The 14,969-nt window shown below is 43.2% G+C and overlaps 3 protein-coding genes across 4 annotated transcripts; 2 read left to right on the top strand and 1 right to left on the bottom strand.

Annotated features, from left to right (window-relative positions):
• Nucleotides 1-2,648: 2,648 nt before the first annotated feature.
• Nucleotides 2,649-7,849, top strand: parla (presenilin associated, rhomboid-like a). The gene is made up of 10 exons (XM_072364590.1): nucleotides 2,649-2,755; nucleotides 3,575-3,758; nucleotides 5,179-5,283; nucleotides 5,385-5,517; nucleotides 5,611-5,706; nucleotides 5,900-6,049; nucleotides 6,602-6,672; nucleotides 6,753-6,854; nucleotides 7,143-7,240; nucleotides 7,563-7,849. The coding sequence occupies exons 1-10, from the start codon at nucleotides 2,676-2,678 to the stop codon at nucleotides 7,720-7,722; spliced, it is 1,179 nt and encodes a 392-aa protein (XP_072220691.1). The 5' UTR covers nucleotides 2,649-2,675; the 3' UTR covers nucleotides 7,723-7,849.
• Nucleotides 7,850-8,882: 1,033 nt separating this feature from the next.
• On the bottom strand, nucleotides 8,883-11,066 carry extl2 (exostosin-like glycosyltransferase 2). Its single transcript, XM_072364594.1, has 6 exons — nucleotides 10,957-11,066; nucleotides 10,279-10,721; nucleotides 10,116-10,186; nucleotides 9,847-9,962; nucleotides 9,295-9,759; nucleotides 8,883-9,118 (listed from the first exon to the last, which is right to left on the bottom strand). Exons 1-5 carry the CDS (start codon nucleotides 10,959-10,961, stop codon nucleotides 9,357-9,359), a joined length of 1,038 nt encoding a protein of 345 aa, XP_072220695.1. The 5' UTR covers nucleotides 10,962-11,066; the 3' UTR covers nucleotides 8,883-9,118; nucleotides 9,295-9,356.
• Nucleotides 11,067-11,481: 415 nt separating this feature from the next.
• On the top strand, nucleotides 11,482-14,966 carry LOC140269478 (glyoxal reductase). Of its 2 annotated transcripts, XM_072364596.1 has the most exons (8): nucleotides 11,482-11,676; nucleotides 11,805-11,901; nucleotides 12,418-12,666; nucleotides 12,877-12,978; nucleotides 13,204-13,295; nucleotides 13,639-13,821; nucleotides 13,909-13,968; nucleotides 14,082-14,966. In XM_072364596.1, exons 2-8 carry the CDS (start codon nucleotides 11,826-11,828, stop codon nucleotides 14,175-14,177), a joined length of 858 nt encoding a protein of 285 aa, XP_072220697.1. In that variant the 5' UTR covers nucleotides 11,482-11,676; nucleotides 11,805-11,825; the 3' UTR covers nucleotides 14,178-14,966. The 2 variants fall into 2 exon arrangements, with proteins under 2 accessions (XP_072220697.1, XP_072220696.1); XM_072364595.1 differs by lacking the exon at nucleotides 11,482-11,676 and having other exon boundaries at nucleotides 11,763-11,901.
• Nucleotides 14,967-14,969: the final 3 nt, after the last annotated feature.

Here is a 14,969-nt window from a genome sequence, read left to right as displayed (position 1 = left end):
AGGGAGCTTGCTGGAGTTGTGTAATCAAATTTTGTCAGTACGAACTACCAGGACAGAAATTAACACAAATATACAGTCTGCATAAAAGTGTGCTCCTCATATTTATTGTAAGTGTCCCACTTGTTCTATAGGTTTTTGTCAACCCCAACTAACATGCATGAACACATGAACACAGCTATTGTTACCCATCATGACAGGTTGACACTGTCATGATGTGCAATGTTCTCTGTGGTATTCAGGGGTCAAACAAACATTAGCACTCACTGTCCATTTCATACAGCATGAAATGCTGCAGACAGCTGTCCAGAGAACCATGCGCTGAGCACCGAGTTGAAAAATTTGTGCAGGCTAATACAGAGAACAAGTGTGGTATTATCTAACTGGCTCATTGATCAGTGTCTTCGAAACCGCTCTGTCAGCACACTGATGGGACGCCGTGACAACAGCTAGAGTTTCCTCTGGTGGTATAAAAAGACCGTGCTGCTGGCATAAGATGTTTTCAGAGTTTTGCTGAAATAGAAGCCTCAAGGCCAAATGACGTTCATCGTCATGTGTCTTTGGATCCACATCTCAGCACAAATGCAAGAGGAGAATGTCAGAGTTGGTTTATTGTTTTCTCTGTGTGGATACAGTTTCAGTAGGGTGAATGGTTGTCCTACACAAATGACAAGTTGTTCTGATTTCAGACGTACTCTCTCATCACATGGCTGAGGCCTTGCCCCCACCCCCCTCCATTGCCGACACAGGCTGGCGTCAGTTCCCAGCGAATCAATGAGAGGACCTGAAAGAAGACACCTCTGTTAGGTAAAAAATGAACTGCATTGATCAGAAGGGTCAATCAGATAGAGATGAACGTGTACTGTTTTATTACGGGACTGCAACGTCTATTTAATAAACATCAAATAACCTACATCTTTAACTTAATTTAACTGCTCATCTCCTCTCTCTTTCTGTTGCTCTGTGCGGCCTCTCCACCTCATGCCTGTCCATGCTCACTCCTATCCCCGTAATCCCTCCCTTCCTTCCTCTGCTCTCTACATCCATCCTCCTCCAACTCCTCTCCCACATCTCTATGTCCTCCCCTGCCCCAAACCTGCACCCATAGGATATCATCTGACTTGGCAGTGTGTCCTTGGTCCATACAGTGACAAAGGCATATTGCTCTCCTTTCTTTGTACTCTGTACCTTTGCCCTGAATCTGCAAGACCCCTGATTTTCTGTATAACTGTGTGATTTTCTGTTCAGATTTGAAAATGCGATCGCTTTGTAATGTAGCAACAGAATGCATTGTCTCTTTCGGTTAAGATGAATTGCTTGTGTTGCTTCTCCTAAGCTTTTATTCTTTCCCCGCTCTAATACAGCCATTCTCTGTATGAAAATGTGTGGCGCTAAAGCAATACAGCAAGTGCAGATTTTGCATAGGAGGAGAGCCCTCTGCAGACACTGCAGTGCAGCCTTCTCCCTGCAAATTCTACCTTCTTTACCTATTTCTGGAGTCACAGGCAAGTATGCGAAAAGTTTGTGGAACTTGTCCAGATGCCAATAGCAACTCTCGGTGCTATCAATACTGCTCAACTGTTGTCCAAGGGTCCTATCGTCTCTCTTGTTTTTTTGTTATTAAAGAAAACTTCCGTGTGCTTGCCAACTCTTTTTATAATAGGAGGAAAAAGTCTAAGAATCTTTTGGTATATATTTGCTAATATTGTGTGTGTTTTCTGTCTGTGTTTTTGGTTTCTTTTTATGGTTTAATTTACATCATAAGTACAATGGTAGAATAGCCTAATGAAATACCAGCATAACCATGTTAAATACAAAAGATGATCATTTTAGGCTAACTTCCCTTAATATGTAATTCTAATTACCTGTTATGATGTTTAACAGTAGCAGTAGCAGTTTTCTTAACAAAGATTTTTCATCCCTTTTGTGCTCCTGTGTATCAATAAGTCAACAAAGACAATAACTAAATGCCAGCTGAAATACAGCCACCCTCACTTTTCTCACTTATGTCTGTGAATTACAGAAAGAGGCACGTGGAAAGGCGCAAATGGCTTTTTTAAACATCTTAATCCATATAACCACTGTGTAGCAAATAAATGTACCGAGTAGACTGAAAACAAAACCACATCTGAAATGTTGTCAAATGAGAATATAAGATAGCACTTACAATAGAAAAAGAAGAAGGGAAAATATAGCTATAAAACTGCACTGAACTGCAAAACTAACTTCTTTACGCTTGTTACATTCCACCGCAAACCAGCCTGTATACATGTACTTCAATATACCGCTAGAGGGCAGTGAAATGCTGCCTTTCGATAATGTTAGAGCTGCAACACGGGGATTTGCTGTTATATCGCAGTCATCTTGAAGTATAATTTAAGCACACAATTAATTTGACGCTATGATTTCACACAGCTGTTTGTGTGCTACAAACACAGACACAGCAAAACAGACCATAACTATATAATTAACAGCACAGTAGAGTACGTGAATCCAGACGAAGCTTTTTCTTTAAACTGTGTATTAAGGGTTAATAATTCTGGAAACTCAGCAGAAATATTGGTTAAACCTTGTGAGAGGGTCCATTGATAAATCGGAGCTTTTCGAAGCGTCTGTGAACGCAGCATTGGCTTCAGTCAGTCATTGGGAGGGGCCTCACGCAGGAGGTCACAACAATCATGGCGTGGAGAGGATGTGTTATGAAATGGGCCAAAACAGAGTTCGTTAGATCCCAAAACACCCTTTCACGAAGCTCAAGGTGAGCAAATAAAGTGTCGTTTTGGTAGCAGTGTTTGTTTAAGTCAGAAAAGCGCTGACAGGAAGTGTGTGTGTGCGCGTTTCCCGGCCGTCCAGCAGTGACAGGTTATCTAACCGTTCCGACTGTCATTGTAAATTAAGCTAAAGATAACCATGTTTGGTCTGTTTTACCGAAAATGACCTGCAACACCTGTGCAGTCGGTGTTATTTGTCCATTGTTTTAGTGTATTGTTGCTCAAACTAGCTGGTCGACACTGCATATGGGGAGCTCTGCTGAATGTGTAGCTCACTGAACATGTAGCCAACGTTGCCTGATTTTAACCCTAAGAGCTAACCAGTGTCAGTGGTGCCACTCAGTCACTATTTGATATTTTCATGCGTGGGTTTTATAAAATAAAACTGAAGGAGCTCGATCATAGCTGTAGTGTCACGCGATGTTCTGTAATGTCAAATAAATAATGCGCGACCCCCTCACACACACAACAAATTAATGAACTGACTATTTGGTCAGAAAAAAACACAACTGGACTGACTGAACTTTTGTTGCCAAAACAAAATGACACATTGCTGCCAACTGCTGTGAAGATTTGTCTCAGTTAGACATAGTTCTTAAGTTTTTTTTTAGGACATTTCAATACTACAAACTTTTGTTGTAGCCCTATGTCAACGATTATACACCAAGACGTAGTAAGAACTTAGACTTTGTGTACATCTACTCCTTTCAACCTTCTCAATGTACAGAGCAGAGCGTCGACGCCGCTTGTCCCTCAGGTATGCAGGTGCCTGTGCGTCTAATAAGTAAAACTGGATCTTTTGACAGACTCAACCACTACAACCAGCAGAGGTGCGGTTTTCGTCGGGAAGCCAAACGGACAGATACCAAGAAAGAAAATGTCACCCAAGAAACAAAAGCCTCACCCCCTGACACTGGCACACCAAGGCCCCAACCTCCTCCCAAAGTCCGAAGGCCGGCACTTTTCAGGCCGCTGATGTTCACAGTAGGGGTAGGTTCCCAGGTTTATTTCTTCAAACAATTTACTTTTTCTTTTTTTAAAGTCACTATTGAAAGTACAGTAGGAAAAGATCCAGATTAGACACAAGATTAAAACCATTGAGAGTCCACAGAGGCTCTACCCAGCAATCCAATGGGACTAAGATCATCCACTGCTAGTCTCCCATCATCACAGGACACCCATGGTGGTCCTGTTGTCATGCCCCTAGGAGTCAGAGATGAGTTGGGTTGACCGGTCTAGATGGGTTAGGGTTAGGGTTGTAGAGGTTGACCGGTCTAGATGGGTTAGGGTTAGGGTAGTAGAGGTTGACCGGTCTAGATGGGTTAGGGTTAGGGTTGTAGAGGTTGACCGGTCTAGATGGGTTAGGGTTAGGGTAGTAGAGGTTGACCGGTCTAGATGGGTTAGGGTTAGGGTAGTAGAGGTTGACCGGTCTAGATGGGTTAGGGTTAGGGTAGTAGAGGTTGACCGGTCTAGATGGGTTAGGGTTAGGGTAGTAGAGGTTGACCGGTCTAGATGGGTTAGGGTTAGGGTAGTAGAGATTGACCGGTCTAGATGGGTTAGGATTAGGGTAGTAGAGGTTGACCGGTCTAGATGGGTTAGGGTTAGGGTAGTAGAGGTTGACCGGTCTAGATGGGTTAGGGTTAGGGTAGTAGAGGTTGACCGGTCTAGATGGGTTAGTGTTAGGGTTGTAGAGGTTGACCGGTCTAGATGGGTTAGGGTTAGGGTAGTAGAGGTTGACCGGTCTAGATGGGTTAGGGTTAGGGTAGTAGAGGTTGACCGGTCTAGATGGGTTAGGGTAGTAGAGGTTGACCGGTCTAGATGGGTTAGGATTAGGGTAGTAGAGGTTGACCGGTCTAGATGGGTTAGGGTTGTAGAGGTTGACCGGTCTAGATGGGTTAGGGTTAGGGTAGTAGAGGTTGACCGGTCTAGATGGGTTAGTGTTAGGGTTGTAGAGGTTGACCGGTCTAGATGGGTTAGGGTTAGGGTAGTAGAGGTTGACCGGTCTAGATGGGTTAGTGTTAGGGTTGTAGAGGTTGACCGGTCTAGATGGGTTAGGGTTAGGGTAGTAGAGGTTGACCGGTCTAGATGGGTTAGGGTTAGGGTAGTAGAGGTTGACCGGTCTAGATGGGTTAGTGTTAGGGTAGTAGAGGTTGACCGGTCTAGATGGGTTAGGGTTAGGGTAGTAGAGGTTGACCGGTCTAGATGGGTTAGGGTTAGGGTAGTAGAGGTTGACCGGTCTAGATGGGTTAGGGTAGTAGAGGTTGACCGGTCTAGATGGGTTAGGATTAGGGTAGTAGAGGTTGACCGGTCTAGATGGGTTAGGGTAGTAGAGGTTGACCGGTCTAGATGGTTGCTAAAACAGGATTTAGGATAGAAGGATGTTGTTGGCTGTCGTCTGATTCCATGCCAGTTTACAGGCTGCTCCTTTGGTGTGGCGGCCATTCTTCAGTACGAGACCCTAAAGGCAAGAGTTCAGACTGCAAAAGATGGAGAGGAGTTAGAGAAACTAATGATGGTAAGAATTCAACACGGTTGTCGTGGTTTGTGTCTTCCAACGCTGCCGGTTTAACTGGCAAGCTGCTTACGACTGCTCACCCAAACTTGTTCTGTTACCAGGGCTCCCAGGACATGGCATACTGGCATGACTGGTGGAACCAGCTGTCCAACTTCCAGCGACAGATTCTCCTCCTGATGTCAGTGGTGGATGACTTCTGGAGCAGCCTCACAGAGGGACAGAAGACTGCCACTGGTAGCTTATTTTGCAGTCTCATTGGGTGTTGCTTCAAATCTGACTAATAGTAACATCATTAATGTTTTCATTAATGTCATTAATGCTTTCTAGGAATTATTGCAATAAATATTGCAGTGCTGTGTTGCTGGCGGATCCCGTCAATGCAGAGAAGTATGATCAAATACTTCACAGCCAACCCAGCCTCCAGTGAGTATGCCTTATTTCTACGTTTATAAAGGGGAAATGAGATCATTGTTAGAAAGCAGGAACACAAGGTCAAGCGGGACATTAACTTTCCTACAGTTGGAAGTTTTGTGGCTCGATCGCCTGGCCTTGATCAAATGCTCTTTGTGTTTCCACTGTGCAAAGGTTTCAGTTGTTTTGTCTTTCCCCGCCTCAGAAACACAGTGCCTTCCCATGGTCCTGTCCTCCTTCAGTCACTACTCCATCATCCACATGATGGCCAACATGTATGTCCTATGGACATTCTCCTCTGGAATCGTCTCTCTCTTAGGGAAAGAGCAGTTTCTAGCGGTCTACCTCTCTGCTGGTGAGTTAAATACAGAACAGGAACTGAAGTCAATACAATCAATTCTGAATAGAAACGTTTATTGAATACGGATGCATCTTTAGGTTACATCTATGTTATCCAAATCTATTTCTAAGACCTTTTTTCATGGTGTGATGTCCAATCACATCAAGTCTCTCAGTTTTTTCTCCACATTTACAGCTTTCAGTAATGCGTAACTGTTTCCAGTTGAAATGTTTAAACCCTTCAGCCCAGAATTTAATCTCCTCTTGTTCTCAGCCGTCTGTGAACTCACTTTAACTTCGGCTGTCTCCAGCCGATTCATCTCCAGGGGATTTTAATCCTGTCATCTCAGCTACGTTCAGCATCCCAGTGCAGATACTTCTATGTGCTTCCAGAGTGACTGAAATCTCGCTTAATTTCCTTTTAGTTACTATGGAGACATTATAACAGTCGGAGGTCTTAGTTTATGCACGTGGTTGGTTGTTTTGATTGAGGAAAAGGTAATGGGTGGTTGAGCTCATCTCTTTTATATTGATTTCTCTCCTTCTTTATTGTATGCGTTTTTCTTAGGTGTGATTTCCACTATGGTCAGTTACATGTGTAAAACAGCCACCGGCCGACTCTATCCGTCACTAGGAGCGGTAAGATATTTTCTAACTCTTCAAACGTGGTTACATTATGTACGGACAGACTGCAACCTGCGACTTTGTTTCATCCACAGTCAGGCGCCGTCATGGCGGTACTCGCTGCAGTCTGCGCAAAGGTACCAGAGGCCAAACTGGGCATAATCCTGCTTCCCATGGTCTCTTTCACAGCAGGAAATGTAAGTGACGCTAGGTTTGTATGCGTGTCTGTGTTTGTTAATGAGGTATTGCTGAAGCATAATCTGAAGACACTGTTATCTCAGTTATACAGATAATAACATGTCGGCATTACCGTGCTGTTTTTTCGCTGCAGGCAAAAGATGTAAATCTGTGCACGAACAAAAGCGAGCGCGTGTTTGAATGAGTGAATGTGTAAGTATGCATGTCTGAATGCAGGGTAGAGAGACGGTTGCTCTTGGTGCACTTCAGCGTGACTTTGGGTGTCTGGGGCTGGTGTTTTTCTTTAGGCTCTGAAAGCACTTGTGGCCATAGATACGGCGGGGCTCGTGTTGGGATGGCGGCTGTTCGACCATGCTGCTCACCTCGGCGGTGCCCTCTTTGGAATGTGAGTCCCCAGCTTACTTGCTTCATAAGCACACTGACTGCTCGGTTTTCTAAAGCTACAATATGTAATCGCTGTTTTTTTTTTTTACCTTTGGTCATGTGAAAACTAAAAGCTGTGCGACTTTAGCCGAAGAGGTTTTTGTTGAACTACTATCGGGAGGGTCAACAATGAACTTTCTCAACTCAAACGGGCCAAAAATAGTTGCATCAGACCAGTAGAGGAATTATTCCAAAGTCCTATTCCTATGCTTTAAATGTGCTTTGAAAGGGCTGCTGTATTCAGTCTCTTCATTTGAACCATTTCTGTTTATTGTGCCCTGTAGATGGTATGTGGCATATGGTCATAAATTAATCTGGAGAAAGAGGGAGCCCCTTGTGAAGCTGTGGCATGATATGCGCTCTTCGGGCACCAGAGGATCCAGACCTGGTGGAGGGCCAGGATCCGGTGGTGGTGGAGGAGGAGGAGGACCTGGACACCAATAAGGAATGGAATCCTTTTTGAAGGAACAGAATTCTGCTTACCTTGGAATAAGCTGGGACATTTTTAATCCATTGATATGGAGTGTGCTGTTATGATTCATCAATAAATATTGTTCTCCATCTGAAGTTAGTGATCAGAGTTAGATGATTTAATGGCAATGAGACTTGATCATTTAATTAGGCCATATTGGCTTTTTGAAATTTTTATTTTTAATTTTTTTTTAACTATTTCAGTTTGTTCCGTAGGTTGTTTCTTGTGTAGAATGTTGATCAAGTCCACATAAAAAGGGAGGTAACAGTCAGTTGGATGTTATGGGTGTGGGGCCTCAAAGGTTGAACTTGAGATATTTTGAACCCAAGTACAACATACTGTATATATTTCCGAGTCTCTGCTTATTTGCTTTATTTTGTGGTGGCTGGTCTGGTCTGGTCTGGCTGGCTGTGCATGCCGAGTCCCTGCTGAGAAGTATAAAGTGAACAAACTGCCAGATTTTCCTTCTCCAAATAGCTTTTTTTTTTTTTTCTTTGGCCTCGCAGAAAACGAAGGATGAGACCAGAATCAGCCAAGAGAGACATCCAAGAGCACCTCGAGGGGCTCAATGTTAAATTTCGCACTCGGGTTTTGGATCCGATTATTTTGGACTGAGCTTCTGTTGTGCTTTTGCCATCAACCTATGGGTTTTCTAAGGTTGAATGCAGGACCTTTAACAAGAACGTTTTAAAAGCTGGTTCTATGGTGCTGTAGAAATGTACAGTTACAGTGTGTTTTTGTTTCTTCCGATATAAGATGTATAATTAGCAGACCTCCCAAAGAAAATGACTCAGCTTTAACTAAAATGAATATAATTCTCCTTTTTGTTCGTATTTCACAGATGTTTAACCTTAAGCCTTCGTATAAGAGTCTCCCCCGATGGACAGGAAACCCGTGCTGATCCTATTCTGTGATTTAGCCGAGAGCTGTGAGCTAATCTTATGTCATTAAGACTGCAGTTCAGTCAGCACCAGCTTTCTGTTTTGGAGAAAGGAGAGCTGATTCTCAGGTGAAACCAAAACACATTTTAATCATTTAAACATCAAATCTGTCGGCAAAATCTAATTAAACAAAATCTATGAGGCGGAATTTTGTAAAACATTGTGAAAAGTTGGGACATGGACAAAGGGGAGCAGAGTGATTATATTTAATGATTCACAGTTACAAACAAGTCAAGATGTCAGACTGGACCTTAGACCAACATCGACTGATTTTAAAGAGACAATTCACCCAGAGTTGTACACACTGATGAAAAGGAGGCCTTTCCAAAGCGAAGCATTGTTAAATCAAATACGGACGTTTTATCAAGTTAGGTTGTGTGCGGAAAGTTCTTGAAGTCCATCAATGTCCTGCGATGCCATGCTGAAACTGTTCAGGGTCGTAAGAGACAAACCAAAAGAAAGAAGAATGTGTGTTCATTTGAAAATAAAAGCCTCCTAATATTGTACTGAATGTACTGTTTCACAATCAAATCGAAGTTTATCCCACAAGCATTAGAATTCAGCTGATAAGCATGTGATGTGTTATTAACGCGACAGACTTACCCGACTGCAACCTGAGCTGTTCTTAATCCAACCCCAAAAACAGGCAACAACTCAGCACTCTGTCAGCCCCGACTCTTGTGATTGGCATAACTGGGGAAACCAAACTGGGAGACCATCAGGTTGGAGTAACAGAGTGGCATGAGGCCATAGATCTGTGCCAGCCTATTCAGACAGTGGGACCTTTGGAGAAGGTGTTCGGGACGGTGCCACATTCCCTGGTATCCGCTGCTGGCATCCTTTTCCAGGTTGCGGAGGTCCACAGGTTTGACAAACACCCCGGAGGGTCTGCCGATCGTGCTCGCCTGTGAGTGTTTCTTTAAATAAAGCGCCACGGCAAAGTTCACCGCAATGTCGTCGCAATTCTGCGTTTCATCCACCAAGTCGTGCACTGCTTGAGGTTGGTCCTGGAAGAGCTGCAGGTAGCGACGGTGGAAGAAGGCTGCGCCGATTAAAACCATGGAGTACCTGCAGGGGGGAAAACATGAGACTGAGATCACACCGAACGAGCAGCCAGCGAGACGCAGCGCACGAGCAACCGAGAGAGCAACTCACCTGTCACCTCCCGCCGTTTCTGGATCCTGCAGCTCAAAGCTGCCGTAGCTGTGCACTCCTCCTGGTGTTGAGACGTGTTTCCGTGGGACGAATCCAACAATTTGGTCGGGAAATTGCTGTGGAAGATAAAGCTGCTGGAATTTGGCCCGCTCATGTCCAAAAACAGTGACAGTTAATTTAACATTTCTGTTAAATTAACTCAAAGTGGTACAGGTGTCGGAAATGCAAAATGCAATTTAGATACATTCATCTGCCGCAACGCTTTTTACCTTCCAGACAGAAAAGGCAAAAGTGATGTCAGGAACACTAATCAGAGTGTCATCATCCAGCATCAACACGGCTAGAAGATCAGAAAACAACAACAAATGAAAAATCCAAACACCTCATTAAGAATTTGTTGTGAGCACTGTGCAAGCTGACAGATATACTAACCATTAGTGTCAATCTCAGGGAATGCTTGCAATCTATTGCGCATTAGATTGCTCCTCTGTTCTTTGAAGACAACTGGGACCGGATGAGGGCCCAAAGAGTCCCACAACTTGGCTGGTGTCTGCTCCCTGATGTTATTCCAGACTATGATAATCCTCTGAAGATGAGGCACCGCCTGGTAATGGTTCAAGAGTCTGAGCAAAATGTCTGTGCGGTTGTAAGTTTGGATGATGATGGTAAACTTCTCCGTGGAGCTGTCGACGTCGTGGCCCTGTGCAGGGTTCCCCCTTTGTGGCGTTGCCCTGCGTAGCACTCCCAGGACGCCAACACCCCCATGGTCTTCAGCAGGGGGCAGCAGAGCTGTCAAAGCTGCACCAACCAAGAGTATCAGCAGTATTGGAAGAATGACACACTTTCGCCGAACCCCTATGGAGCAACGGGGCACCCTGCAGGAGACACGGATTTGGAGAAAAACGATGTTTTCATCTCACCACAAGCAGTTAACTAGATGTTGAGCACCAACGTTACTCAGTTTGGTAAAAACAGATACAACGTTTGTATGGCCTACGCAGGCATTCTAAGTACGAGGGGGGTAATTCAGAAATAAAAATCATTTCCGTTGTGCAAGATTGCCTATGCTATGAGCAGCGTTTAATTTCTTCCCAAAAAGGTAAGACTCACCTCATTTTGTTGATACTACGAAGATGTCGTTCAAGTTACATAGTCGCCATGTTGCCAGCGGAGCCAACCTAACGTCATCACCCCTGGATTTGTGAACCACTGTTAAAGCGGGATTTGTTTCTGGAGCCAGGAGTGACCAATTGGACAAGTGGGTGGAGCTTTAATGCGATACATGAAACCTGATTGGACAGAAGCAGTGTATTTGGGTCAATGGAGGGTATCTCCAAATGTGTTTTATATCGACATTGTATCGACTGTTAGCAATGCACTTTAGACACTAGTGTATTCATTTCGCTAGGTCTTTTTCCCCCTTTTTTAAAAAAAAATAACTAAATTTTTTCCTTCAATGTTCCGAGCGAACTAAGAGCGAGGACCAACCCATCTCTTGTCAACAATCGGCTGACTAACCGAATACCTTAAAAGTAAAGAGCTGTCACAAGATGAAATTCATCTTAACCGAACAAAGTGAAGTAGTTACGAATTAACGTGCCGTAAGGACAAACAAACAGAAAAAGCACTTTTTTTCTGGAAAACTCAGTGCTAATCTGCATTCTTGTCTCGAAAGTTATGTTTTTGCTCACCCACTTTTTGTTTTCTTGGTAAACCGACGCCATTTTTGTCAGGAGAAACGTTTATCATGACATAAAGTTTTGGGTTACAAAACACACGACCAGCTGACTCGAAACCCTTCACGTCTCAACCGTTCACAGAAAAGCGCAGGTAAGCCGTGTAATATTACTGTGCGATGAACAGTTGAGCTCTTAAAGCTTCATGGTGGAAGTAGAGTACTCATTACACCGTATAGCAGATAGGCACAGTTTAACTTTGCTCTGTTCATTTTTACTCAGCAGTGTCCAAAGAGGAGAAGCATGCCTTTAGTTCCCCACCTGAGCTGCCCTACAGTCCCACTCTCCAACGGCCTACATGTCCCAGTACTTGGTTTAGGTGCGTTTTACTTTTGGAAATGACTGAGGTGTTGTGAAGAATACAGAACGCGTATGGAAACATCACATTATCCTCATGTGCTGTGATTGTATGTCAAACAAAAACGTAGAAAAATGATTAAAGTGAATTTAAAGACCATTGAAACATTTTGAATTGTGCAATGTGAGTTTAAATCCCAGGAGCAGAACTAATTCTCAGGCTTTCCATTCATGAAACAACGGTGATGATGAACAGCTCATTCCTACACATGAACGTTTTGTCTTCTTTTTTTTGTTGTTTTAGGTGTGACTTTTTTTTGCATCATCTCAACATTATGAAAAAATCTGCTGTTAATTGGATACAAGAAAAATATTTCTCTTCCCATATCTCATTTTGTGTTAGTTATGTTTCCTTTGTTTTTCCTTTCCATGCTTTTTAATAGAAGATAAACACATTCGTCGGTACTGACACAATTGCAGTGCAGCACTATTTTAGCTGCATTCTTAATGTAATGGCTCTTCTTATATTCCCCTTCAGGCACATCCCACGATGGTGGATACTCTCACGATGCCATCGTGTACGCACTCACTGAGTGCGGCATGCGCCACATTGACACAGCAAAGCGCTACGGCTGCGAGGAGAAACTGGGCAAAGCCATTAAAGATAGTGGGCTTTCACGAAGTGAGCTGTGGCTCACCAACAAACTGTGGCCTGGGGACTATGGATACAAAGCTGCAAGAAAGGCCTGTCTTGACTCCTGCTCGGAGATGGGAGTTGAATATTTTGGTGAGGATATGACCCATAAAGTCATGTCAAACACAAGCCTAAAGCAGACTACAGTCCTCCATGCTGTCATGGTATCTGTGATGGTTGATGAACCACCAACTTTTTCCATTTATTTATTTTTGTCATGGCAGTTATCAGTCCTTACCAATGAATGCATTTGATCCTCTTTCTGCCCTTTGTCATTAATCACCAGCTGCTGTCCTTTTTCAGACCTTTACCTGATGCACTGGCCTGAGTCGCAGAGACGTGGTTGTTCTAACAGAGAGATGAGAGCTGAAACCTGGAGAGCTTTGGAGGAGCTCTATAAGGAAGGTAACCGTTGCCTTTGTTAAGGAGAACTAGTTTCTGCTTGAAAAACAGTTCTACCGATCTCGGAGCTATTCTCAGCACTGCGTTAAAACATCAGATCCAACGTCATAGCTGAATATTTTTGCATGACTGCATCTATGCGGTCTGTTACTTTAATGAATAACAACATTGTGGCAGCAAGAGAGCCGCGTACTTCACAGAGCTCAAAATATCCATCTGCCATTGTAGGGGTGTGTCGTGCAATAGGGGTGAGCAACTTCCTGGTCCACCACCTGGAGGAGTTAAAGGACGATTGTAGTGTGGTGCCACATGTTAACCAGGTACTTTTTTTTCTTCTTCTGTTTGTTATTTTGTTATATTATAAGAGGATGCTTGGGCCATTATTTCAAAGATGATACGAAAAGTCTGGAGGCAAAACGTACATTGTTTATATATCAGGATATGAGACTGAACTACCCTCTTTATAAGGGCCTGTCCCTGTACCTACGGTAGCATTATCACTAAATACTTTTAATTCCTGAAAATAATGCAACCTAAAAGCATAAATACATGTTGTCTTTTAATATTTTCTCATCTCCTGTTTGGGAAGACTTTATTAGTGAAACCGATTGTATTGTGTGATTATTTGATGGTTTTTTTTATGTTCTGATTTGACTTGTGTAGGTTGAGTATCATCCTTTCCAGCAGCCCAATCACCTGATGGACTACTGCCGTAAGGAAGGGATCGTGTTTGAAGGGTACAGTCCTCTGGCAAAGGGCCAAATCTTCAGCAATCCCATCATTCGGCAGATTGCAGAAAAGCATGCAAGAACACCGGCTCAGATCTGCATCCGCTGGAGCATTCAGGTTGTCGCGCCGCTTCCGAACTCGCTAAGGTTTCTGTACATGTAACTAACCCCGGTTTCATTGTTTTATCTTTTTTCTTCCCGCCAGAATGGAGTTGTCACCATACCGAAGTCTGTCAGAAGGGACAGAATTCTAGAAAATTGTCAAGTGAGTTATTTGTCGATCGTCTTTTCAGCTCTCTGAAAATTTCAAGAAAAAATAATGCAACACTTTTCTTATTTAACCCCATGCGTCCTCCTCCTCCTCCCTGTGCACCACAGGTGTTTGGGTTCCAGCTGGAAGAGGAAGACATGGTCTCTTTAGGAGGATTACATGACGGACGACACGTTTCTTGGGATCCAACAAATGTAGAGTAACGATAAAATGCGAAGGTATAAGGCGTGTTTGTCCTGAGGCCAGTTTTGATCAGTGATGAGTAAGATTCCAAAACATTTTTTAATTTACCTTCTTTGTGTGAAACGGTCTTGAAAGATATTGTGATATGAAATTCGTTCATTTTTGTCACCTCCTCATACACAGGAGTGTGTAAACAAATTTCACAGACAGTTTTAGTGCTCGTAGTTTTTATTTTAAGGGCCTTTCGTCACGCACTCCCGCCACACATTGTATTTCTCATGCTGAAAAAAATATTGTAACACAAGTTTCGCTGGCACACTGCTATCGCTATGGAAACGCCAGGAAACAAGCACGTCTAACATAACTGGATGAGAATCGATAAGGAACCGAATCGCTAAATTCTTAACAATTCCCACCCCTAGCTGCGGGTATATCATAAATTTGTATATTTGTCATTTTACCATTTCAAATTTGTGACCATCTTTGGGAATTGCACATTTGAAATTAATTTATATTTTTCCTCTCGATTTTAAATGAATAAATTGAAATGCCCTCAATTTAACAAATGTTTTTAACTTTAGCGATGTATCCATCAAATTACACTGGATTGCAACACCGCCAACAAATCCAAGTTCTGGCTTTCATCACGCTAACGCGGCAATCAGCGAAGTACCTTGAGCACCACAGCTAGCGGAGTTTGTGTCACGATGAGGTGGAAGTTGTTACCGAATTTCACTGCCTGGAGGTGAACAAAAGAAAGATTTAAGCTGGTCTTCAACTCAGAAAATAAAGAAGTCACAAAAAAAAAACCA

The sequence above is a fragment of the Leuresthes tenuis genome, unplaced genomic scaffold (genome assembly GCF_036924035.1).
Source record: "Leuresthes tenuis unplaced genomic scaffold, fLeuTen1.0.hap1 SCAF_14, whole genome shotgun sequence".
Classification (NCBI taxonomy): Eukaryota; Metazoa; Chordata; class Actinopteri; order Atheriniformes; family Atherinopsidae; genus Leuresthes; species Leuresthes tenuis.
Note: the sequence above shows the minus strand (reverse complement) of the source record. Positions and strands in the feature narration are given on the sequence as shown.